This window comes from Ochotona princeps, chromosome 21, assembly GCF_030435755.1.
Source record: "Ochotona princeps isolate mOchPri1 chromosome 21, mOchPri1.hap1, whole genome shotgun sequence".
Classification (NCBI taxonomy): Eukaryota; Metazoa; Chordata; class Mammalia; order Lagomorpha; family Ochotonidae; genus Ochotona; species Ochotona princeps.
This window is the reverse complement of record NC_080852.1, coordinates 23,064,305-23,090,312: the sequence shown is the minus strand read 5'-3', so window position 1 is coordinate 23,090,312 and position 26,008 is coordinate 23,064,305. Positions and strand designations below refer to the sequence as shown.

Genomic DNA, 26,008 nt, shown 5'->3' with positions numbered 1-26,008 from the left:
GGGGTTCTGAGTTGAGAAGTTCAGTTGAGGGAATCCCTAAAGAAACTTCATCTGTGGTGATCCCAGACCTGATTCTTGTGTGTGCTTGTCAGTACAGGGTCTGGCACAATTTGATGCCCCAGTCAACTTATGCATGTGCTGCTGGTTGCAGTTGCTGGGTCAGTTCTGTTTCCAGCCCTATCTTCTAAATGAACCAATGGGTGTTGGAGTCCAGCCCGATCCTGCCCACCACACACTTGGCCCTCACACAAACCACTAGGAGCTGTAGCCTAGTCGGAGCAACCCACAGAAATCCCCACCAGGCCTGCCCCTTGCCCTGGTTCCCATGCATGCCAGTAGTATGGCAGACTGGTCCAGTCTGTTCCACATCCCATTCAGCTCTCATACATGAGAGTGGGCATTGAAGCCTAGTTCAACCCAACCAGCCTTACTATCCAGCCCACACACGTGCTGGTGGGTACCACTCTGTCTAGCCATGCCTGCCCCAGTTCTGGTTCTCATGCTCACCAGTGAGAGTGGCAACCCAAGAGGGAGGTGCCCACTATTTCCTACTGGGCCCACACCCACTCCCCTGTCATGCACTCTCCAGGTGGTTCTGCAGTTTAACTTGACAGAATTTGCCCTCCTGCCAGCATCTGCCAGCATCTGCCAGCTGATGTTGTGGCGAAGCCAAACCAATCCACATCCATTCTGTCTTATGCTTGCACCAGTAGGAACAGTCAACCCAGCCTGGCTTTTCCCTGATCCAGCTCACATGAGACCAACAGATGTTGTATCCTTGCCCGGTCTGGTCTGCCAGGCACACAGTAGGTATTCAGTGAAACTTTTCTAAGTGAATGCATTCATGCATATTATATCCAGTATAGGTGCTAAGGTAATCTGAGAGTTTGGCATAATGTGGCATCATTTATGTCCTTTAAATGATTTATCCAATAGTAGGAAGAGATATTATAGCTGAAAGAATCACAAGGTGAGCGAAGGAAAGCCTGGGGGCAAATAGACAAAGGGCTGGATGTGAATGCATATCTTGGGAAGAATGTGGACTTGGGGCCGATTCTGGAGCACATGGCTTGGAGTCTTAGACAAAGGTTTTTGTCTGAGCTGAGCTGAGAGAGTAGGAACTAGTGATGCTTCTGGGGCAGGGCAGGCATTCAGGTTGTGGGGTGAAATCCAGATTTTTAAGTCTCAGATATCAGGGAACCACTGTGTGTCCTGCTCAGATGCCATTGTTCTAGTAGTTGCTGGTGAGAGAGAAGGAGACCCCTATACCTATTCCATTTCCAAAGCTAAGGAAGGAGGTGGATTCTGTCCTCCTCAAGGGCAGCTTAGAGAATGGGGGAATGTCATATGTGAAGTGAGGTATTATAAGTTCATGAGTGTCAGCAGAGTAACCTTTTATTGAATGCTTTTTTTAAATTTTTAATTCATTAATTACATTGTATTACGTGACACAGTTTCATAGGTACTTGGATTCTCCCCACCCCTCCCCAAACCCTCCCACCATGGTGGATTCCTCCACCCCGTTGCATAACCACAGTTCAAGTTCAGTTGAGATTCCCCCATTGCAAGCATATACCAAACATAGAGTCCAGCATCTTATTGTCCAGTCAAGTTCAATGGCTTCTTAGGTATACCCTCTCTGGTCTGAAGACAGAGCCAGCGGAGTATCATCCCAGTCAATTAAAAGCTCCAACATACCATCAGCAAAAATTTACATCATTATGGAATTAATTGACATAGTAATGAGTAACCAATATGTTAAAAGTAAATGCAAGTTCTTAACCACCTTCTGTGACCACCTCATTGACATTTCAATTTTAGTTTATACACAACATATAACATACATAACATTGAATGCTTTTTTTGAAGCGGTGGTCCCTTGAGCTTTACTTATCATTACTCTAGAGCATTTTAGCTGAGATTTGATGCCTTTTTTTAAGATGCCCTTTCTGTAAGCTGACTCTACACCCAAACACTAATGGTGATGAACTAGCCTCAGTAAACTCTGGCACAAAAAAATCTGAGGGGGATGCTCTCAGAAAGGATGCTTTACTTTATGTAGTTCCTGGCAGTGCCTTGGCTTCGTCCAAATTGTCCTCGTCAGCTCACACACTTGTCCCAAGGGCCAAGTGCACAGAGGCCTTGTCATGGACCCCAGAAAGTCAAGCTGAAGGTTTCTTCTCCAAGGATCACCCACCTCAGTGGTTTGTTAACAGCTGGGACACACAGTGTGCTCTGAGCCATGTGCTGCCTGGTCTCTCTGCTCCCTCTGTTACCCTATTTCATGTTCACTGTCTGGTACACAGAAGTTTGTTTGAGGCCTGAGTTTAAGTTCTCCATTATCCAGCAGGTTGTATAAGAAACCAACATTACTCGCCTGTGCCTTGGGCAATGGATTTCACTGCTTTGTAGATTGTTTTCTTGTTTGTGCAGTAGGACTGGGAGGAGTAGTTTGTATCTAGAAAGGGTCATGTACCAGGTGTGGCATTGTAAAAGGTCCTTAAATGCCAATCCCTATTGCAGCTGCCACTGCCACCACCACCACCACCAGCATCAACTCACTACTACCTGATTTTTATCATGTGATTGTCTTCTTAATATCTCTGATAAATAATTATGGTAATTTGTTTAAGAAAGTATGGAAGGTGCAGTAGCCTAGTGGCTAAATCGTATCCTTGCATGCACCAGGATCCCATACAGGTGCTGGTTCATGTCCCGATTGCTCCACGTACCATCCAATTCCCTGCTTGTGGCTTGGGAAAGCAGCAGAGGATGGCCCAAAGCCTTGGGATGTTGCACCCACATGAGAGACCCAGAAGAAGCTCCTGGCTTCGGATTGACTAGCTCTCTAGCCATTGTGGTTACTTGAGGAGTGAGCCAGTGGATGGAAGATTTTTCTTTCTGTATCTTCTTCTCTCTGTATATTTGCCATTCCTACAAAAATAAAGAAATATTAAAAATATGGAAGAAGAAATTCAAGTGCATTCACAACATTTCAGAAGTATTTAGGGAAAAGAACTCTCTAATGTTGGTATATATTTAGGAAAAAAAATGTGTGATCAATGGTGTGAAATCTCAATGTGGAATTAACTCTGAAGCCTAGCATACTGAAGCTTCAGGCCAAGAGAGTCTAGAGTATTCTTTCAGGTTTGCCAGCACACTCGCTTCCCAACTCCACTCAGAAAGCTTCAGCATTGGACCAGAAACCCTCCTTGTCCCTCTGGTCTCAGGATTGCCTGCCAGGAATTGCTTCCAGCTTTGTAAAAAGCAACCTTCATTTAACAACTGACTTATTACTAAGCTTAGAGAAAGGATGAATGTTTGGCAAATAAACCCATTTTATAATTCAGCACACATTGAATAGTATTTTTCAGTAGATATAAGTGCTTGATAATTAGCATCAGAAGTATTCATTATTTAATCTAATCTACTTAATGAATGGGGGAAATATCATTTACTTGCTGAAATGGGAGACATGAAATCATGTGACACTGAGGAAAATCCCTGCGTGGGCTCAGTCCCCTGGCTCCCAGTATCATTAGACTGTGGCTGGTGTCATTTTGTATCCTGGAGGTGCACTGCATTCCAGATGCTCAAGAAAGCTATGATCCTTCCTCTATCCCTGCTCAAGGCAGAAAATTGCTCCCTTCCAAGGGCCAGCCCTTCTACCCATAGACTCAGAGCGGAGTGCCCTCCCTTAGAACAAATATTTTGGGGGGTGACAATGGTTTATCTGCAATTCTGTATTACCTTATGATTGTTCATGTTACTCCTGAGTCCTTAGTATGGAGCAATATTTTGTGGTAGGAAATGTTATGGTTAAATGGTCACAGATAGGCTGATTTGCTGAAGAATAAATGATAGTGAAAAGTCAATTGTGTATCAGATGACTTTGAGGTCTAGAGAGGACATGCAAGTACTGAGGCATCCATGAATATGCTGATTGCTCATCCTGGGAAGAGGAAGTAGGCTGCACTTGCTACAGATTTCAGGGGAAGACATCTGATGGAATCATGAATCCAGGTGTGATGGGACCTCGCAGGAGGGGAGCTCAGATGATGTCTGTTAGAGAGTGTATGCTTGGGTAGGGAGCTTCGCTGGTCCGCTGAAATCCTGCCCACCCTGTAGCCTCACTGGTCTCCAGTAGACCAGTTTTCTCCTCACTTTCTGAATTTGCCTTTCCCCTATTCCTTCAAAGCTCCCTCTAGCCTCTGAGTGGTCTCTCCTTTCTCCCCATACACAGGATGTCTGCAGTCTATCCCATTGTACTTTCTTTATCATCCATGTCTGGGTGTGAAATCCTCCTGTATTAGTCCATTGTTTCCTGCCCAAACTGAAATGTCCACTTTCTGTTCTAGTTCCCCATTGAATATTTCATAGTTGATGCCCATACATATGTATGGAAGGAACAAAGGAATGAAATAGCACAGTGCCTTGCCCTGATGCCTGAAGGAAGGAAAGAACTTCAGTAAGGCTCCATTGATTGTGCTACGCATGGTGAGGAGCTGCCAGTGGTAGGTGTGGGTGCACAGTAGTCCTGGGATGAGGGTTTTGGCCTGGTGATACCTAGAGTCCTCTCAGAGCTGAAGGTGCCATGGGCCATGTCCCAGCAGCCACCTGTCTTTTGAAAGTGGAAATACTAGAGCTTGCTTAAGTAAAGGCATCAGCCGAAGGCCATCAAGTATCAAGTGCCAATGAGAATTCAGATTTGGATTCTGACTCTGAAGCCTGAATTCCAGATTGTTTTGGCTATACTGTGAAGCTGTTTCCAGTAACGTTCGATGCAGAGATCAGAGGTTAAAATGGGGGACTGTTCTTAGGTCTCATTAATAATTTATTTTCAATGAATGGAGCAACCACGAATATTTCTGAAGCATTTTGCATGTGCCAGTGGTTATGCTGGTGCTTGACAAAAGTTGATTGTCTTTGGTATGACTCAGGAAGATGAGGTACATCCAAGTTCTGACCTCCAGGACTTAGGGGTGGGATTTGTTTGGAAATAGTCTTTGCAGATGTGATGAATGGAGGGATGTTGAGATGAGGTCCTCCTGAATTTTGGGTGGACTGTACTTGTGTTTTTTCGAGAAACAGCAAAGGGTGGTTTGACACAAAGGTACACGAGGGGGTGAAGGCAGAGACTAAGATTAACGAGTTGTAAGTCAAGGTGATGGTTGATATGACGTGATGAGAGGCTACCTTTTCCAAAGATGTGGAATGAAAATGGATTGGTGAGAGAATGTATCGGGTCAGCAAGTAGAGAGAATGTTGGCTACATGTAACACAAAGAGAGCCCATGAGCAGGGTGTGAACCAAAGGGTGAAGCACTCAGTGGGACAGTCATTGGCTAGACATAAAAGATGGGAACCACAAAAGTGATTTGTTGCTGGGCTATATGATATACTGTAAGGACAGATGAGGGCTGTGTAAGACACTCTGGAGATGCCAGTTGCAAATTTATCATCCAGGTTGTGTGTGATTCTTACTCTCCAAACATCTGCTAGCAGTCTGCTTTATTAAAAGCTGAACATCTGATAATTCTTGACTAGTAACAGAGGGAATTTTTTAAAAAATTATTTATCTCAGAACGAGAGAGAAACTAGCGCCCAGCTACTCTGTACCCAGTACAGCTGGAGTTGAACCCACGAATTTGGAAGCAGGAGCCCAGTTATCTGAGCCCCACTGCTGCTTCCTGGAGTCTACTGCTGGGAAGCTTGAATCAGGAGCAGAGTGGGGTGTCAAGGCTGAGTACACTGGTGTGGGAGGCACATGTCTTTACGTAACAGCATCTTAATGGCAAGATCAAGTGCCCACCTCAAAGTAATTTAATGTCTCAAGATGCACAGAAGGCCAAATTGTTTCTATCCCTGGATTTCACTGTGACCAAGATGAATAGCAAGTTAATGTGGATTGGACAGAAACATCAGGGAATAGGACCATGTTGTGTCATGGTTCATTTCATTGAATAGAGAGGCTGGACATTGACACATGCACTAGTTGTTTTTTTAATTTTTTTTAAAGATTTATTCATTTTATTATAGCCAGATATACAGAGAGGAGGAGAGACAGAGAGGAAGATCTTCCGTCCGATGATTCACTCCCCAAGTGAGCCGCAACGGGCCGATGCGCACCGATCCGATGCTGGGAACCTGGAACCTCTTCCGGGTCTCCCACGCGGGTGCAGTGTCCCAATGCATTGGGCCGTCCTCAACTGCTTTCCCAGGCCACAAGCAGGGAGCTGGATGGGAAGTGGAGCTGCCGGGATTAGAACCGGCGTCCGTATGGGATCCCGGGGCTTTCAAGGTGAGGACTTTAGCCACTAGGCCATGCCGCCGGGCCCACCAGTTGTTAAGGTAGATGATTTCAATCTATTTTAGTGCATTATAGGTATGGACTACTGACAGGAATCATAAAAATATTGTGCAGACATGGAAATCTGAATTATTCCCATAAAGAAGAAAACCTTTGTAGGCCTCTAATCATCCTTCATTAGGTAAAAGTCCTGTACTTCTACTTTTTTTTAAAAAAAAAAAAAGTGTTTTTTTTTTTTTTTTTAATTGCAAAATCAGATACATAGAGAGGAAGAGAGACAGAGAGGAAGATTTTCTGTCCAATGGTTTACTCCCCAAGTGGCCGCAATGGCTGTAGCTGAGCTGATCCAAAGCCAGGAGTCAGGAGCTTCTGGGTCTCCCATGCGGGTGCAGGGTCCCAAGGTTTTTGATTTGAGCAGTCCCAAGGGTCAACTGCTTTCCCACGTTACAAGCAGGGAACTGGATGGGAAGTGGGTCTACTGGGATTAGAACTGGTGCCCATATGGGATCCCAGCATGTTTAAGGTGAAGACATTAGCCACTAGGTCACCATACCAGGCTCTGTACTTCTACTTTAAGAAGATATGTACAAACCATGAAAAAGAGGGAGTATTACAGAGGATCATTTTTTTTTAAGATTCATTTCTATTGGAAAGGCAGATACATACACACACACACACACACACACACACACACACACAGAGAGAGAGAGAGAGAGAGAGATCGAGACCTTCACCTATTGGTTCACTCCCCAAGTGGCCACAATGGCCAGAGCTGAGTTGATCTGAATCCTGGAGCAAGGAGCTTCTTTCAGATCTACCCCGTGGGTGCAGGGCCACAAGGCTTTGAGCTGTCCTCAACTGCTTTCCCAGGCCACAATCAGGGAGCCGGAAGGGAAGTGGAGCAGCCAGGATATGAACTGGCACCCCTATGGGATGCTGGTGCCTACAAGGCAAGAACTTTATCCACTAGGTTACTTCATCGGGTTCTACAGAGCATCATTTAAGGATCCATGTGTGAAGTTGAATAGTGGTTCCCCAACATAGGTCCAGGTTCTGACCTCCAAGGCTGGGAGTGGGCTGTTCTGGGAAATAGGGTCTTTGCTGATGTAGTGAATGGAGGGATCTTGAGATGACCTCATCTTGAATTTGGATAGACTTTACTTCCTGTGTTTTTTGAGAGACAGCACAGGGTGACATGACACAGAGGGACACAGAGGGTGACAACAGTTAACGTGTCCATAAACCAAGCACTCCAAGGGGTTTCTGAGAGCACCCAGGAGGCAGGGAGGTCCCTTCAGAGCCTCCAGAGGAAACACACACAGCACCTTGAGTTTGGATGCCTTGCCTTCACCAGCTGTGTGGGAGGCAGTGTCTGTGTATGGAAGCTGCACAGTCTGTGGTGTGCTGCTGCAGCAGGTGCAGGAAGCTGAGTCAGGAGCAGGAGGCCCTCAGAAGACTCCAGGCAGGGGTCGAAACCCAAAGCACAGATGTGTCTGACTCGTAAAGATCCGTAAATGGAGCAATGGGAGTTTCAAAACAGATTTTGAAATAAAACATGAAGCAAGTGGAACGCTTACTATTTGGGGAGACTGTCATTTTTGCAAATAACCTCACAGAAAGCTAATTTCTTCAGCTGCCAGACATGGAGCATCAGGTTGGAGAGCTGGTCCACCCTCTTAGTGCCGGCCTGCCCCTTCCTGGGGACAGAGGGAGGAAGGACAGGATGGGCGCATGGACTGACCTTTGGGTGACTTCACTTTTGCCCTCTCTCTCTTTGTTTTTAACCTGCATACTTGGATGAATGCTGCGTGTGATTCTCCTGTCTCAGATGACTGGTGATGTCCTTCTAGGATTTCCCTTCTATGAAAATTGTTCTCTAGGCAAGCCTGTGAAGGCGATACAGAGTGGTTATTTTACAAATCAGGGGATGTGTTGCTTCAAATGTTTCATCAAATGGGTGTATGGAACAAAGCCCCCATTTCTAACAAGGTTTTATGGAGGTACATGATTTCAGTGATTCTGCTTTTCTTGTTGGCCATATCCTCAGAACATTGTTGCCACCTTTTCTTAAAGAGAGATAGTTTCAGAGGATTATTTGATGTCCAAATGTAATAGGTGGAGGCATCCTCAGTTGCCCCCTTTGTAGTTCTGTGGGTTCTCTCAGTTCCAGGGAAATTACAACATTGTGTGGAGGGGTGGGCAACCTTTCCTACCCATGGAATTGGACCAGCACCACATGGCCACATGTGCCAGGAGAGAAAGAAATGAACTAACTGAAAACTGTTTAACATCTAAACTGGTTGAAACAGTGAGTGAATTAAATGGAAGTTTTTGCTTCTATTTGTAGAAAGGTTTTAAGTGACATAATTGAGGTCATTAATGCAGGCAAGAGTCATGGGTCTTTGGTGTCATTATTGCTTTTGCATTTCGGTAGGATAATTTAAGTGGCTTTTTTGTAGCTTGGAGTGAGTCACAATAATTACTATCAGGCTTGGACAGGAACATGAAAGGGCTTCATTTTCCAGGATTGGGAGGACAAAATCTTTTGCAGAATTACTTGGTGGTAAAAGGTTGAATTGGTCGTTTTTGTTCTCCCAGGCTATGATGTGGTTTATTGTAGCTTACAAGAGATGCAGCATTTACCCTTGAGATGGAAGTCAGAATTCTGGATGTGCAAGACATCTGAAAGAATATGGCAGATTGGAGATGAGACCTAAGGCTAGAGTGATATGTACCATATTATGGGCTGAGCTTCAGAGCTCCTCAGGTTGTATCATGAGGGCAACCTGACTGCAGATGGAAGAGTGGTTGTAGAGGCTGAGTAGGGTGCCCTGGGAGCCACTAGTGAGTCCTCGTCCATGAACGTGATTGCTGTGGGACATTTCTCGCATGAAGCTGGTTTGTGGGTTTTCTGTGAAGCTTGAGGCCTGTAGTGACCCTTCTATCCCCCTTCCTCCTGCTGTGTGGAACTGAGGAATGAGGACACCACTGTGGAACTGCTGGGATCCAAATTCCCACACGCACGCATTAGAAGGTGCTGGATGCTAGGACAGAATGCCTTTTGATCTTAACTGTTGTCTTCCTGTGTGCTTCACCTTGCCAGCAGCCTACAGTGAGAGGTACGTTTTACAAGTACGGCTGCTTAGCTGGTGAGCATTTGAACCCTTGTACTGCAGTTTCCACTCCCACCTGAGGGAGGATGACCAAGGAGCCTTCCATGGGGGGCTGCTGTTCGAGAGGCTGGAGTTTAGGCTGTGCCTCTGCCTTTATGGGGTTAGTGGGCATTCCCCTCCTCTTCTTGTGACACTGGCATGCTCAGGTTGTGCATCTCACACTCATGCCGCTAAGGGAGGACACTGAGCTCTCCTCAGGGGTCAGAATGGCGCTGAATATCCCATCAATTTGAGCAAGCTCTTCAGAGATTAAGTAAAACCAAAAGTGCCCTGTTGCAGAGAGTCTGTGATTCCCTCTTGCTTCAGCCAGTATGGGAGGAATACAAGGGGGAAAGGGGGCTTCAGAAAGTTCCTGGGGAATGAAACTCAAAGGCAAAGATAAGTTGATTTTGGTACTGAAAATATTTTCAAATGTATGGCTATAAGAAGCCTTCAAATCATTGATAGAAGTACATATTATGAAAACCATATGCATTGATTTGAAGCTTTTGTGCAGCAAAATAATTTGTATTCCCTTATTATGTTTGTAAAATATATATATTTTTAAGTTTTAGCTGATTTAATATAGCTCACAGACAAGTTAAAAATGATGATGCTCTCTTCCTGCCTCCCTTCCTTCCTTTTTTCTCCTTCCTTGCTCCCAATCTTCTACTCCTTCTTCTTTCTTATTTATTTATTTAGCCTTTTAAATAAATATATTTTTAGGGCCGGGCATGAGAGCCTAGTGGCTAAAGTCCTCACCTTGCATGTGCCAGGATCCCATATGGGTGCTGATTTGTATCCCTGCTGCTCCATTTCTCTTCCAGTTTTCCTGCTTGTGGCCTAGAGAAGCAGTAGAGGTTGGCCCAGAGCCTTGGGATCCTGAACATCCGTGGGAGACCTGGAAGAAGCTCCTGGCTTAAGCTCTACTTGTTGTGGCCACTTGGGGAATGAACCAGTGGATGGATGATCTTTCTCTCTGTTTCTCTTTCTCTCTGGGAATCTGTCTTTCCAGTAAAAATAAATATATATTTTAAAATATGTATTTTTAACTTACATTGCAGTCAAGGACTTAATACTCTACTAAATAAAAAGTCTAACAAGTAAAAAGTGAAAATACCCTAGTTTAGTGGGAATATAGGCAAGGACTATTCAACAATCAAGTTGAAGATGACTTTTGAACCCATAGAGAGTAATCGTAGTTGGTTAACACTATAGTCATATAACATTCTTAACCATTGGTTGGACAAAGTATAACCACAATGACAGTTTGACTTGAGAGGCAGAGATCAAGAGAGGTGCAGAGAGACGGAGAGGACTGGCAGACGCCGTACAAGAACACTCCCATGTGCTGGGTAACTCCCCAAATGTCCTGTAATTCTGGGATGGATTCAGGTCTAAGCCAGGAGCTAGAGCCTCAATCCCAGGCTCCCACGTGAGCAACAGGAGGTACTGGAGTTATCTTTACCGCCCCTCGGGGTCTGATGCTAAGGGAGTTGACAGCAGCAGCCAGAGCTGGTTATGAAATCAATTTGGGATGTGACTGTTCTAACTTGGTATCTTAACTGCCAAGTAATGCCTGCCATGCCTTTGTATTTTAATCTCGGAACCTGGGGCAAGGAAAAAAGGAATTTTGTTCATGGGCTTGTAGTACAGGAGAGTAAATTATTTGTATCTGCAGAACAATCTTTGTTTCATCCCTTCTACCCCAGCTCCCTCCATCCATCCATCCATGAAAATTTTGAGGTTTCTGATGTGTGGTCATCAAAAGGGTATAAAGAGAGGCCAATAAGAGGTGGCTCTGACCAAATAGAATAACAAACAAAAAATACACACTTAGTAAAAGGTGTCTAAGTTATTGATCTTTGAAAGAAGGCAATTTCTAAGCTGGGAGAGAAAGTTTTGTGAGGTTGAAAGTTGCAAATAAAGGCACCTGGAGCTTGCTAGATGGCTTGAAAGGCTCAGGCATCTGGGAAGCCCAGAAGGTCAGCATTTCATTTTCTTCAGAGCTTCCTGCAAGATGGGTTTCTGATATGCCTGCCCTACCAGATGGGGTGCTGGGGGATTCTGTTTCACTTTAATTCCTAACACCTTTCTCTCTGTCCTTTCCAGACCCTGCAATCGTCAATGGGGTTTACTGGTCTGAGTCCCTCAACAAAGTTTTTGTGGATAACTTTGACCGTGATCCATCACTCATATGGCAGTACTTTGGAAGCGCGAAAGGTTTTTTTAGGCAGTATCCAGGTGAGTATTCTCTTGTGCTGACAATTATGACTTAGATGAATGATCCTGGAGAAATTTTTGTAGGGTCCAGGGTTATATTTTCTCCCCCTCACCTTAGAAGGAGGTGGAAGGTGAAGTTAAAATCTGTTAGGATGTGGAGTCAGAATGGAAAAGCAGTTTCTGTGTGCATACTCATAGTACACACACACAGACACACAAGGCATTGATCACAAATCCTCTCTTAGACTTCAGTGTCTTTCACAATACAGTGGCTGGTATGGTTGCCTCTCACAGTAAAGAATGAACATACATAATCCTTCTGGCCAAGAAGGACTCTTACTATTGATACTATTATTATTGGGGTTGAAAGAGTAAGTCATATTCAGACAGAGATCAATTCTAACTAAAACGTGAAAGAAATTTAAGTTTGTCCCAAAAGCCAGAGCTGAATCACCTTGGAGGACAAGGTTTGAAATGGCCAAAGCACTTCTACCGGCGGGAAGCTCCCTGCCGAGGTCAGCACCCTGGAGAAAGTGCCTTTGTCAGAGTTTGTCCTTGAAGCCTATGGAGCAGGTGTTACTTCTGGGGTCTTCCCAGGCTTGGGCTTTGCAATAAGATTTTAATGCTAGTTTGGTTTGAATTTTAATTAAAAAGGGAAGTTTTAATGATGCTTATAAGTTGTGAAAACAGGGCTTGGGGCTGCAGTTGCACCAACATCGCAGCTGTAGAAATTAACAAGCTCAACCTAAAAGAAGGGAAAAACACCCTGTACCATCTTGGAGCAATTAAGTGGAGCCTTTTATGTTTTCATTAAGTAAGACTAGGCACCTGATGTCTTCCTGCTCTGAGGCACGAAGACTGGCAGCTTCCACCTTGGAGGAGCTGCTGGCCCCAAGCACAGCATCTGTCCCCAATACTTGCCTACCGGGATGTCTGTTCCACCAGACTATTCCACATTTCCCAAGAGCCATGTTCAGCAAGTCACATGCACTTCCTCTTGGAGCTCACAGAAATGTAAACAATAAGCATTCTATTAAAGATAACATTATTATAAACAGCAGACTATTAAAACTTCAGCATCACCCCCATTACATGCTGCCTTGATAGACTCAACCGAGAACAAATCTGACGCAGCTGTTCCTGGGCTGGAGGCGTGGCAGGGAAGCAGGCTTGCCTGGGAAGCCGCTGGATACCTCAGCATCTGCTCATGAGCGTCTGCGTGTGGGTGGAACAGATCAGTAGAAAGCAGCTGTTGCCTCTAGCAACAAGTCCCTAAACTCTGGTCACACGATCGTTGGAGAAATCAGGGGAATCTTCCTAAATGGTTGCTGGTAGTTAATTTAGGCACAGGCTTTTCTTGAGTTGGAACAATTAGCCCACATAATTCTGATGTGTCAGATAATTCTGTTATGCCATTTGGGGAGGGTTTTGGGTTCATAGAATGCCTGCATCCTTTCTTGTGTTATTTAAAATATCAGTCACAGTGCTCTGAACATATTTCATTGTTCTGATAAATATCTTTTGGTGCCTCAAATCTACTTATTTCTAAACACAGAGTGCACCCCTTGCCTCCTGGTAATAACATAATCAGAAGAATGACAGCTAATTTTCTTCTTTCATTTCTTGATAGTCTTCATTTCTAGAAGCGTCTTATGTTTTTAAAGTGGTAGGATAGTATAACTCCGTAAGTGTGCATGGTGACAGAAACTGAATCACTGAGCCATCGACACTGCCTCCCGCGTTCTATATTAGCATAAATCTGGCCTGCGGAGATGGAGCTGAGAACTGAACCCAAGCACTCCAGTGGGGGACTTGGGTGTCTTGACCAGCATCTTAACCATGAAACCAAACCCTAACACCAAATTTGATTTTAGGTCAATTCACATTAGAAGCTAAAATTTATCGTAGATCAGATATTTTCAATCTAAAGTTGTACTGGAAGGTATGCATTTAAAATTCAGATTATGGGCCAAGTACAAAATATTTTTGGAGGAAGGAATTAAGCAGAACCTATTTGGTTAGAGATAGCAAAACCTCTTCTATTTTTTGGTTTTCCTTTCTTTCTTTCCATGTCTTTCTGGAAGAGAAATCCTATGTTGTAATGGAAGAGTTAGTTCAAGTGGTAGATTGTGGAGATGGATTGAATGTCATTGGCAGTGCAGTGGATGGTTTGTGGAAAACATTTTTGCACAAATGGGAGAAAAGAAGCAGTGAACAAGATGCCCTTTGTTGAGATAGAGATAAAAGGGGAGCCCAGAGCCAAGGTGAAATAAATTCAGATAGATAAGAGATATTTGGCTTTTATTGTTCTAACTTTGGAATCTTTATTATTATTAGACATATTCAAACCTTGTTTCTGTGTGGGATTATGTTGACAACACATGGCTTTTCCCTTTGACAACCTCATGTTAGGCTTTGCTCTGTTTAGCTTATTTTCATTTTCATGTGCTAAAAGAATGAAGTTATATGTGTCTTAGATGAAGTTAGTTTCCCTCCAAATTTTGTTCATAATGCCCCTGGGAGAGAGATTGTTCCTCTGGGGTACTGGTGTATTGCACCATCTTTTCAAGTTTACTCGAAGCTACCATTTTAATCTGCAGTATAGATTTTGGCAATATTTTGAGCTCTGCCTGGAGATCTACGTATATGTCCTAAAGACTTAGAGCTGAAGAAGTTAGCAGTCTGCTGCTGATCATAAAGCATCAATGCCCAAGAGGGAAAGCTGAGTGGCAGGTGTCTCTGCTGTTGAATGCAATGAAAATGTTTGTTTATTCATATGGAAGGAAAAGATGGAGAGGGAAATCTATGCATTGGTTTATTCCCCAAATGCTTCCCCATGGCCCCAGATCTCCCAAATGCCATGGGGCTGGGGCAGGCTGAAGTCAGAAACTGGAATTCCTTCTGGGTCTTCCATGGTGACAAGGAGCCAAGAACTTGACCTATCGCGTCTTGCCTCCCAGAATGTCCATTAGTAAGAGGCTAAACAGAGGTGGCACTGGAACCTAGATACTCTGATAAGTAAGGGATGCATGCATTTAAAGTAGTGTCTTAACCACTGTAGCTTGTGCTTGTTCCAGAATTGTACTTCCTGTCTTGAATTTGATACCCTCTATCCACCCTGAGTGGGATTTCAAGAGATTTGGTGCTTCCAGGAATTGTGTGGTTCACAGGGCAGTGATAATGACTCCTGGTGAAATGGCAGTTCCTTGGACCCTAGTGGTAAGAAATGTGTCAAGTATTCTATTTCTGTTCCTGAGATTTGAAGTAATTTAGGTACTAGAGTGTCGGTATGTCCTAGAGGAGATGCTGTTACCTGGGATTGTGTTTTTAAAAAACATTTTCTTGTGAGATTTTTGGCAGAGGAAGTGCTCAGTGGTCAGGTCGGTTTGGTGATTCTTCCTTGGATATCCCTGTTATGGGTGGTCAAGATACGTTTGGATGCATTGAAGGCTTTCAGGTGTTCCTCCCACAATCTAGACAGCAAGATGCTCCTGTTAGCATCTTGTGGAATGTATTTATGGAAATGCTGGATAAGGCAGGGCTGATGGCATGGGAGTGGACAGGACAGGACTTAATCTAAACACCCCAGGTGTATTTTAAGATTTTAGCATAAATGTTGGGTTTGATCAAATGTTGAGTTAGCTCAAATATTGGGTATGACTTCTGCATTTACACTAACGTAACATCAGATGTTCCCACTCCATGCTGTCTCTCTGCTTCCCCACCATCTATCTCTTGACTAGGTGTTAGCACTCCTAAACCTGGACCCCCTTTCTGTCTCTGCTGTCAGCTGGCAGTATGCTTGCCACCGTGAAGACAGTTGGCATGAGCTGGTAAAAAGCTCTGGCTGGAGTCATCCTTTTTCATCCACTTTCTCACTGAAATCATATCCATCATTGGTTTTCTCAGTTGGCTAATTTTGCATCACCTTTCCCCCAAAGCATCATTTCAGCTGTCCCTGGAAGAGGTTATAGGCCAGTATGCATGGTACCCATCTCTTATCCAAAGGAGATCATTCACATTGTAGTTAATCCCTTCCAGTGGCTGCCTGACCTCACTGTGGGAGTGGTCAAAGAATAGGCGCATTTGCTACTGTCTGTGATGACTGAGCCAGCCAGGAGCAGTTGTGCTAGGTGAAGCTATGGTCTAAGTACACGCACTCTTTTTTTTTTTTTTCCACTCACTCTTATTTAGTTCCAGAAATATCCCTTTTGGACTGACATTGTGATGCCGCACATTAAGCTGCTACTTGCAATGCCAGCTTCTCCAATTGAAGTGCTGTCTGGACGCTGAGCCAGCATCCTGCTGATGCACCTGGGAAGGCAGTTAGATGGCCTAACTGCTTAGGCCCCTGACATTCATGTAGGAGACCCAGATGGAATTCTTAGCTCCTGGGTTCTGCTTGGCCCAGAACTTCCCATTGTGGTCATTTGCAAGTGAATGAATGGATGGAAGATCTCGCTGTGGTTCCTTATCTGTCATTCTACTTTGATAAAATAAAATATAATAAATTAGAATTTAAAAAAATCTTTATGTTGCACTTCAATCTTTTGTGGAGTTATCAAATGGAATGTTGCCTAACCCCATTAGGTTGTAAATTCATTGGGTGTCAAGACTGTGACATCCTAATGGTACATGGCTTTATATAAAGAAATATGTCAGGGTATTTAAAAAAATTAATTACATTCTTATCCCTTGGTGTATAATATTGTGTCAGTTATATTTAATGTTTATTACCTACTGACCTTCAATTGGCAGCAGCTCCATGGTCTATGTTCGTAGGGGGAACATTTAAAGTTATTCACAGATGTGTGTAGGTGGGAAGGAGGAAGTAAAATCTCTCTTTGTGTTGCACAATATCCACTCCAGGTTATTTGTGTGATAATTTGGGGATTTTTTTATGTATATGCCTGTGATAAGTCCAGAGTGGTCCAGAAAGCCAGCCATTTTTAATTAGAAAGAAGACTCTCAACATTGATTCTCTGGTCGGGATTTTCTCCTGCGAAAATGATCTTTGTTGTTTTTCTTTTCTTTACTTTTCTTGTCTGCAAAGTCTGTTTCAGCTCCCCATCCTTGAGTAGCTGCGATAGGTGAAACCTGATATTCTATCTAATTTTTAAGTAGCAGAGGTCTTTCTTTTCAAAAGAAACTTTATTCTTGAAAAATTAAGTTGTAAACAGAGAACACCACCCTTGGATGGTGAGAAGTTTGCAGACCATGAGACAAAAGATTTTGTATCCGATTTTGCATGTGGAGGAAATTCCTCCAGGCTTCAGGGCCTGAAATTCAAGCATCATTATGCAGCATAATTAGAGCCATTTTATTTCATTTTGGGGTGGCAAGCCAGGCCAAAAATCCCAGATTTTGAAAACAGGAGGAAGGAGGGGAACAGACCTGGAATAGTCTAAGATGGAAACGTTGCCTACACTTTCTACTCCTTGTGTCATAGACACTACCCCATATGGGTCTAGGGATGGGGCCCGCCTCTCTCAACGATCTACGAACAAGGCCACCCGTTCCAACAGCATCCTGGCTAATGAGAAATCAACTTGGCTACACTGATCATGAACTCAGGGCGGGGGCTGGAGTCGCATCCCTTCCTGACCTGGCAGCACCATGCTCTAGGTGTTTGGAGCAACCGAGCTGAGGCAGTGCTGGCTGTAGAGAGGGCTGAGACACGAGCAACTCCCTCCTTGGCTGGTGATGGAGCATGTGATGAGCACAGGCTGGGTCTTTGCATGTGATTCTTCACCCTGTCTATTCAATCAGCAAAGCAGAGCAGCCTTGAAAATGCTATGAATAAATATTTGAAGTTTCTGGGTTTCTTATAACCCCATTTTTCTTCTAGGGATTAAATGGGAACCAGATGAGAATGGAGTCATTGCCTTTGACTGCAGGAACCGAAAATGGTAGGCAGGGGCCAATCTTCTCAGTAACTTTTTTCTTTCTTTCTTTCTTCTTTTTTTTTTTTCTAAGAGAATACTTGAAGAGGGGCCAGACCTCATGTTTATTTTTGCTCCTGACCTAGGTACATCCAGGCAGCAACTTCTCCGAAAGATGTCGTCATTTTAGTTGATGTCAGCGGCAGCATGAAAGGACTCCGGCTGACGATCGCGAAGCAGACGGTCTCGTCTATCTTGGATACACTGGGGGACGATGATTTCTTCAACATCATTGCTGTGAGTGCAGCTGCTTTGTGCTTTCTTTGTATTTTGGAAACATTCAACCTTTTAGTGGCAACCGGTTAGCACAGTGACCTCCATTGGATACTGTGTGCTGGAGGGTGAGGCCTGGAGTCGGGGGTCTAGTGGGACACATTTCGTCTCCTGTCCTAGCACAGAGCCCTTGCTTTAGGCAGAGCCACCCCAGCACTGGGACTCCTGTGAAGCCAATCTTTCTAGCATCTTCAGGAAACAGAACTAGCAAGCTAGTCCCTTAAGAGGCAGGGATTTCTTAGGAGAGATCCAGCTCGGCTAGCTTGACACAATAGTCAACATCACCATTATTATGAAGCAACTAATATGTGAGGAACAGGTTGCAGCAGGCAAAGCCCTTCACTCCAACACTGAGACCCAGGTGCCATTTATGAAATGCCTGCCCTGTGCCCTGCTCTTCTTGTTTGCAGTGTCTTTGCTCCTTATGCAAGCGTCAGAGGCAAGGGGCCAGTTCGGGCATATTCTCCAATGCAGTTTAGGGGACTGGAGAGTGTCAGGAACTGTTTGAGGACACAGGGCTTTGGTGTGTGGGAGGCCCGAGAATCCAAGGCTGGAGGGTAACATGCAGCTTGGAAAGGAGCCTTCAGGTACCATCTCCAAGTCTTTTGCTTAACCTTGATTCTTTGGTACGGCTCTCATCCTGTCCCTCGTGCCCATTGCACTGTCTATCCAAGGCCTATAATCACAATAAGAAGTGTCTCCCTTGAGCATCAAACTAGGTGCACATGCATGGGAGACACTTGTGGTGTGCCACATCACATCTCTGGCACACACAGTGGTGACAACAGGCATTGAGTTTTGAGTCCTAAATCTGCCCTCATACAGCTGTGTGTCTCAGGACACATTGCTTTGCGCTGAGCCTGACTCTCCTCCATGAAGTACGTGCATGCACGTTACGCACTGTGCTGCTGTGGAGGTCACCTGAGCTGATACTCCTGCACTGTGCTTCCCAGGACGTGAGGGCCACTTAGTGCACTGCAAAAGAGGATGCTCCAAGAATGGTATTTCTATGGTTTGCATGGTTTCCTCAGACCCGTGGGCAGAGTTTGTTTTCTACAACCTTGTGTCTGGCTAGCTCCAGGCATGGGCATAACATCTATTTACATTTGCTAAACGATGGGTCTCAGACGATGGCTTAAATCTTCATGTCCTCGAGTGACTCTTAGAAGAAATAGGTGCTTGTGCTTGGGAACACAGTTTGTGGCTTCAGAGTTCAGAAAGGTATGAGATGAAAAGTGAAAAGAGGCAGAGTAATGTTCCTTTGGGAGCAAGAATAGTTCTGCTTGATTACCTGGGACGTGCTTGGCAAATAGGAGCTTAGAGGCTTGTGGAACGAGCAGCACCACACGTCCTGCCATAGAGCAGCCATTACAGGAAGGCTAAGCATCCTTTGTGAAAGTATCACTGAACCTCCACTCTGCCTCTGGGTCCTGTGGCCTAGAAACACTCCCACCAGCAGAAGCAACCACCTCAAGGTCACACAGACAGCAGCATTGGGCAGGACTGAAGGACGGTGTGGTGGGTCTACTCACCCTCTGATGCAGGAATGGTTTGGCCCCAGGACACAGCACTGTGTGAAGGAGACTTGCAGAGAACCAAATTTGTGTTTCCTACTGTAGAAAACTTACTTTAGTTGCCAGACTCCTTGTGAATATGCAAATGTGTCCTGATCCTCACACATCCCCAAGCATTTACAGATAAGCTGGAGCTAATTTGAGACTATCTTCCTTATTAATCTTTAATTACTCATTACAGAACTATCAGAAATTCACATAATAAGAAGAGCCAACTAATTACTTCAGAATCATTTATCAGACAGGATTTATTGTTCTGTTAGCAAAACCAATCGATTGAAATAATCTATGTAAATTCATTAAGATATACAAACAGTGTCAACTCAATAATGAGGAGACGGTGATTAAGATAATTGAAAGTAGACATGCTGGTTATTTTAGAATACTTAAGTAATAAAAATTAAAACAAAACCAAAAATACTTTTTTGCCCCATATTGTCCCCTTTATATAAAGAAACCCATTAGATTTTCCATTAACCCTCACTGTACATCTGTTTCTTAATTTTCACCAAAATTAAGAAACCAGCTTCAAGACTGTTTTACATAATTATTTTGACAACTGAGAAGACACTGTGAACGTTTTTATTGAAAGTCTTTATAGTAAATCATGAACTCTGTTCCTCTAATGGGTAAGGGAATGGATCAGACATGTTAGTGGATTTATATGAGAAAACCAAGGTCGTAAAGAAACCATTAATTAGCAAGAAGTTTTGCACGTTGATTGCTTGTGAGTGCATACAACATATACAAAGATTTTAAACAATCCAGGAATGTTCTTGTTCTCCTTCCATTGGTCACGTATTCTTCCAAATTTGTCAATGTGAACACAGAAAAAAATTTTTTTTTCTCCAAAAGTGTAATCCTGCTTTATGGAATGTTCAGCAGCATGCCTTTAGAATCCTGTCACAGTGATGCGTGTTTGAACAGCAGGATATCGCCACCACGTATAGTTCACAAATGAGTCAGTGATCCGCTTCCCCTCCTTTGGTGGACATTATGCCACTACTGCTCTGTTTTCTACTCAAGAATGCTCAAGGGAATAAACTCTTCTCTCTGGAGTGTGCTCAGGGGTTGCATCTGTTTCTGCCAGGGTTGAGTATGCCTCTACTAAATACAGTGCAGAAGTAAAATGGATGCACCAAAGGTTATCTACCAAGTGTACCATAATATCTTATCCTTGTGTAACTGTGTAACGCTTCCACTCTTGATTTGAAGGTCCTGAATAATAGCAGATTCATAATAAACAATCTTTCATTTGTATTCCCCTGAATTCTATCTATATTTTGCCTTGCAAAATTAAGATTCTTCCGTCTCTTCCTCCTGTTTCTACTCTGGTGTGTTTGCTGTTACGATAGGACATGAGTTTCTTCTCAATGTCTTTAATCTCTTGCCTGTGTCTAGAGAATGACCCAACCGCAGGTTTTTTCAAGTGCAAGAGTGTAGGGTATTTGTACTTTCCAGAAGCCCTTCAATGCCTGTGAGTGACTTGTTCTTGTGGGCTAGATTGTACTCCTGGGAAGGCTCCTGGTCATTTCACCCTGCCTTCCATGGCCAGCCTTCTCTTGAATGCTGGGTTGACATTTCTTTCTTTCTTTTTTTTTTCCCCAGAGGGAAAAACATAATCTTTACCTTTCTTGGTGGAAGCCATTGTGCATCATGGGTATTTGTTGGTAGAACTCTGTGGTTTGATTTCCCAGTGCTGTGATGAAAGAGGAAAGAGGGATTTAAACCTTGGGAAACCCTTTCCTTGGTAACTTTTCTGTTTTGGGAAGGTCCTTGTAAAGTGCATGCTATGCATTTCACCAAAAATCTTCTCCAGGTTCTCTCTGAGAATTAACATAATGTTAAAAAAATTGTTTTCACATTCATAGGGTATTGAAAGAAATCTATCTAATTCTGATTGAATTATAAAAAAAAGAATAGTTGAAATATGAGAATGATTTTGTACAGTCCAAGTGAAAATTTAAGGTCAAACCACTGGTGCTTGAAAAGAGATGTCTCTGAATGGGAGAAAAAGGCTTTTTTTTTTTTCTGACTCACTTTGAAGTCTAACTCCAAGCCATGCATTAAATTAACAGTATTATCATAAAAATGAGGGTGCTAATTCTGTCCCATGCTGAAATTTAAAAAATGATTTCACAGAAGCCAAAGCCCCACGTTGAATGAGCATAATATTAACGGGGCTGATATTGTTCACTCCGTTTCAGTGCCTCCTGCAGGCCACATTTATGTAGAGGGGAATAGAGCGTAGTGTTTTTGGTGAGCTCAGCCCAAAACTTTCTGGCGCCCTGGTTTTGATTTGTGGAATTTTCCTTAGAACTGTTTCTGCATGGCCTTGCCTGCTGTGGATTTGCTTTTCAAAGTAATCGATTCCGTACTAAAAAGTATGAGGATGGTATTTTCTTTCAGGACTCATTTGTTCTGCACTGCTAATTGCGTCCAGTCATGTTTCAAATTACGTAAGAAGCTTTTGTAATGCAAAAGATCCCTGGGATGCCTTGTGTTGGTGAAAATATTGTGGGTTCATCTGCTTCATTACGTAATCCCTGCACAATTTCATTCCAAAAGTTATTTAATCAAAAATGCACCAATATAATCATAACAGTGTCTGCTGGGGTCCTAGCAGAACTGTACCAGTTTCCTGCATTCCCAAACAGGCTGGTGTGCTGGTGATTTGGGACCTGGGAGTCTCTAACATGTGTCTATTTGCTTTCTTTCTTTTTTATTTATCTGGTTTTTGGAAAGGTTTTTTTAGTTTGTATCTCTGTGCCAACCTTTAAAGTAATGGGGCTTTGGGTCTAGTCATTCCTCTTCTTCCTTCACTCTGCTTCTCTGAGTATCACTTCATTCCCAAAATATCCAGCATATCTTCTGCGTGGGTGCTGCCTTTGCACACCAGGAACAGAAAACAGGTTTCCTGCCCTCATGGCAGACAGCAACCTTGGGATTTTCTGTGTGGGCTGTAGGAGCAGGGCACCTGGGCAGAATGTACCCACCATGCTGCCTGGCCAGTACGCTCTTGGAGAGGAACTAGGAAGGGGAGGCCGGGTCAGAGGGAGTGCAGAACCGGCAGCTTTAAATGAACAGGAGAACTAGGTGGTGGATTTTGGGAAGCACTTGAACATAAGCAGACATTAGGCATTTGCTGTGGGGTAGAAGGAGGGAGAAGGGAGGCAACAGCTGAGAGGGGCACTGCTGTGTCTGGAGCATATCAGGGGTACGGGAACATGCTGGTGGAATGGATGGGACAGAAATGGTGACAAGAATGGAACTGGAGTGAGAGTGTCATGCCAGATGGAAAGTCTCGACTTCAAGGCGGTGTGCTGGGCTGTTGTCTGATGGTTCCATCGCGGTAGGCAGTTCGTTTCTCATCCTCCGTTCCCAGGCAATTGACGATTGTCATTGAAGCCTGGAAGCTGCACTGCTTTCATCCATCAAGTCCAGTTTCTAACAGTAGGCAGGTTCCAGACTCCTCAGTGTTATTCCAGATCCAGAATCGATTGTCCTCTGCTCTCCCATCTTTGGGCTGTAATTTACGTGAGCAAGTAGATGATCGGCTTCTACCCAAATGCAAAACCTGCAGAAATATTGGTGGGAGGCTCCAACCCTTTTGCTTTGTTTTCAGATCATTCATCAAGATGTTATGACCTCTCCTTTACTTAAAGTTTACTTGTCTTTCCTTCTTAGAGCATTATTAGTGTTTCCTTTGAAGGTTTTGCTGTGCCTTTAAAAGGTGAAATGTAGGGAATACTTGCAGAGATGGACAAAATGGTGGAAAATGCACATGGTGATGTGTCCCCTGCCAGCAGAGCATAGAATCTGATGGTTGCATAGTGGAGAGGGGATGACTGTTCCCTCAACAAGAGAATAGCAGGGTGTAATCAGATGCCTATTGAAGATGATGGGCTTATCTCAGAAATATTTTTATGAGATAAACAATTGAAGCTTCACAGATAAATATACTTGAACATGAAAAATGTCCATTTTCTTCAGATTTAATAAATATATCCTTTAATATTAAAAATAGGAAAAGATGGTTTATGGTCACCTGTCATTGATGATTCTGAGCACATTTTAATAGGGTTTTATGTCTCTAACAGAGCAGGTGTTCACTTCGTGCTCAGAGCACATAGAGCATAAGAAGAGTTCCATGGCAGGTGCCTTCAGGAGGGTGACTTGGCAGCCAGCTGGCTTCACTATCTTGGCTCCCAAAATGCCAAGTACACAAAGCCCATCAGGGGCTCATGGGATAGCATAGAGTAGGCACCTTTGTGTACAACCAGTGCAGAGTCTGTGTTCTCCAAGGAGGTCAAAGGAACATGAGCCCTGTTCTCTGGACTGCGGTACTCCGCCCCTTTCCTTTCAACAAGTACCTGCTGAAGGGGAGGGTCTCATCTGTCAGTGTTTTTCTGTGAAGTACATGTCACATTCATACCTCAATGTTCCTCTTTGTGCACAAGCACCCAGATGCCTTCTTTCTCTTTCTAATGTACCACATTCTGTAATGACCTGGGTCATTCATTTCATCTTATGGTGAAGGAGGTGCGTCACCACTTCTCATGGGAGAGACACAAAGTTAGGATACCTGTTTCCCCAGGGTGAAAACGGTTGCTCACAGAGTGGAGATGCCTTGACTGAGGGCCCCTAGCAAGCATGTGCCAGAGCCAGGACTTCAGCCTACCCCTGCCTGCCTCAGTTGCTTTACCTTTACTGTACAAAACAAGAAAGTTAACAGAAAGGGAAGAAGGAAGCAAATAGTGACTGAGTCCTTGTGTGTTAATGTGGCAGCTTCTAAGCTCTAAGAGGGAAAAGTTTTCTACCTTCTCATCATCTGGTTGGAGTCCAGGGCTGGATCCCTGCCCTGTCTTCCTCAGCATTCTCCTATCCTGAGAAGAGTCTCTTCCCAATTCCCAGCAATTTGCGGGAAGGAGTAGCCACTTGGGCAGGAGAGAAAGGTTGAGTTGCTCTCAATGATTCAGTTCTGGCAGGGAGAAAAAAGAGGAAACAAATGGCAGAGGGAAACTGGCTGGTAACGCTGCATGTGGCATTCTGTTTTGGATATCTAATTGTTTAAGTAGGGGTGAAGGATAACTATCTCTAGGGCCGTTGGGTCTCAGGATTACAAGGGCCCAAATCTTCCATTGTAAATTGATAGGACCATCCTACATCATTATTTCACATTATTTCATGATTATTTCATCTATTTAGGAAGCTTGTCTAAATTGGATACAGAAGTTGGAAGGTTTCCCAATGGAGAGCTGCAAGGAAGCTGCAAGCAAATCCATGTGCAGGGTATTCTTGGTGCCCTCCTGGAAGGGAGTGGTTGGGTGGTGTGATGAGTACACATAGCCGGGGCCTCCTTGGCACAGTTGCCCAGTGTGCACCATTCTCTTACACATATGGCCAGGCCCCCACTGCCCTTGGTTGATATAGACCAGATTGCTGGGCATAGCTTCATCCTGACGCAGTCAAGGGAAATTAGTCCAGTGCAAGCTTGGATGATGCCACTAACAAGCTGGCTGAGGTTCAGAAGAGCAGATCCCTCCACCGTGGCCTCAGCACACACAGTGACAGCCGGCATGGTTTTGATTACCACATGTGTACCTCCCTGATGAGGGCAAGAACTCAGTCTTCCTTGCTTTTAACCACCCTCCCTGTGCAGGCCCCCACATGTAGAGGCCTATACGTTGGCAATGTGCTCTCAGGCCTGTAGCCTTGCTGTGTCCCTGGGGGCCCCTATATGATGAATTATATGAGTTCTCATGCATAAGATTCTGGAAACAGAGAGGTTTAGTGGCTTCCCCAAGGCCACATGGTGCGTACTTAGCAGAGACAGAACTTGAACCCAACTGTCCCCTTGGTGTAGTGTTCTTCCTCAAAAATCAGCTTGAGGAGGTTCTGTTGGGTAGAATGTCAGTCAAGTTCTTAAACTCATCTGGAATGTGGCTAAGAGGAAGAAGATCTAAGGTAGGCACCTAGCTAGGGAAGTTTGAGGCTCTGAATTACAGAGCAGCTCCATAAATTTTGTTCAGCACGTGGGATTCTAGAAATCTCATATACAGATGCTAGAAGTGGGGGCTGCTGTCCTGGAGAGAGGATTCAGCAGTGGGCCAGAGCTGCTGCATTTTCCTGCCCTGTTATCACTGGAAGGTTGCAAAGTGGCTGCTGCAACTGTGTGATAGCATCCTAGACAGGAAAGTGGGGTGTCTAAAAGAGTTTTCCTTTAATGGCAGGAGAATGTTCCAAAGAACTTCTTCTCGTGTTTATTTGGCGAGAATGGGTCACGTGACCACCTCTGATTTGCTAAGGCTGATTATGCATCAGGCCTGAGGAATGGCCATGCTGTCACACTAAAGTGAGCTAGGTGGCAGAGGGCGTGAAGAAGGGGGAGCAGCGGCTTTCCTAGCACCTCCTAGGCAGAGGAGCTTCCTGTGAACTTGTGTCGTGGCTTCTGGGATCCTGGGGTGGCATTTGTTTTATTGTCTAAAGCTCGCACTCCTGTTTCTCAGCGGTGAGTTATGGGACTGCACACCTC

The 26,008-nt window shown here is 44.2% G+C and overlaps 1 protein-coding gene across 1 annotated transcript in view; it reads left to right on the top strand.

Annotated features, from left to right (window-relative positions):
• The window catches only part of CACNA2D3 (calcium voltage-gated channel auxiliary subunit alpha2delta 3), a 714,521-nt gene that overhangs the window by 307,575 nt on the left and 380,938 nt on the right, over positions 1 to 26,008 (top strand). Inside the window, exons 6-8 of the mRNA XM_058678785.1 lie at positions 11,574 to 11,705; positions 17,533 to 17,593; positions 17,713 to 17,863. Coding sequence (XP_058534768.1) covers positions 11,574 to 11,705; positions 17,533 to 17,593; positions 17,713 to 17,863 — 344 coding nt within the window. The remainder of the gene's footprint in view (positions 1 to 11,573; positions 11,706 to 17,532; positions 17,594 to 17,712; positions 17,864 to 26,008) is intronic.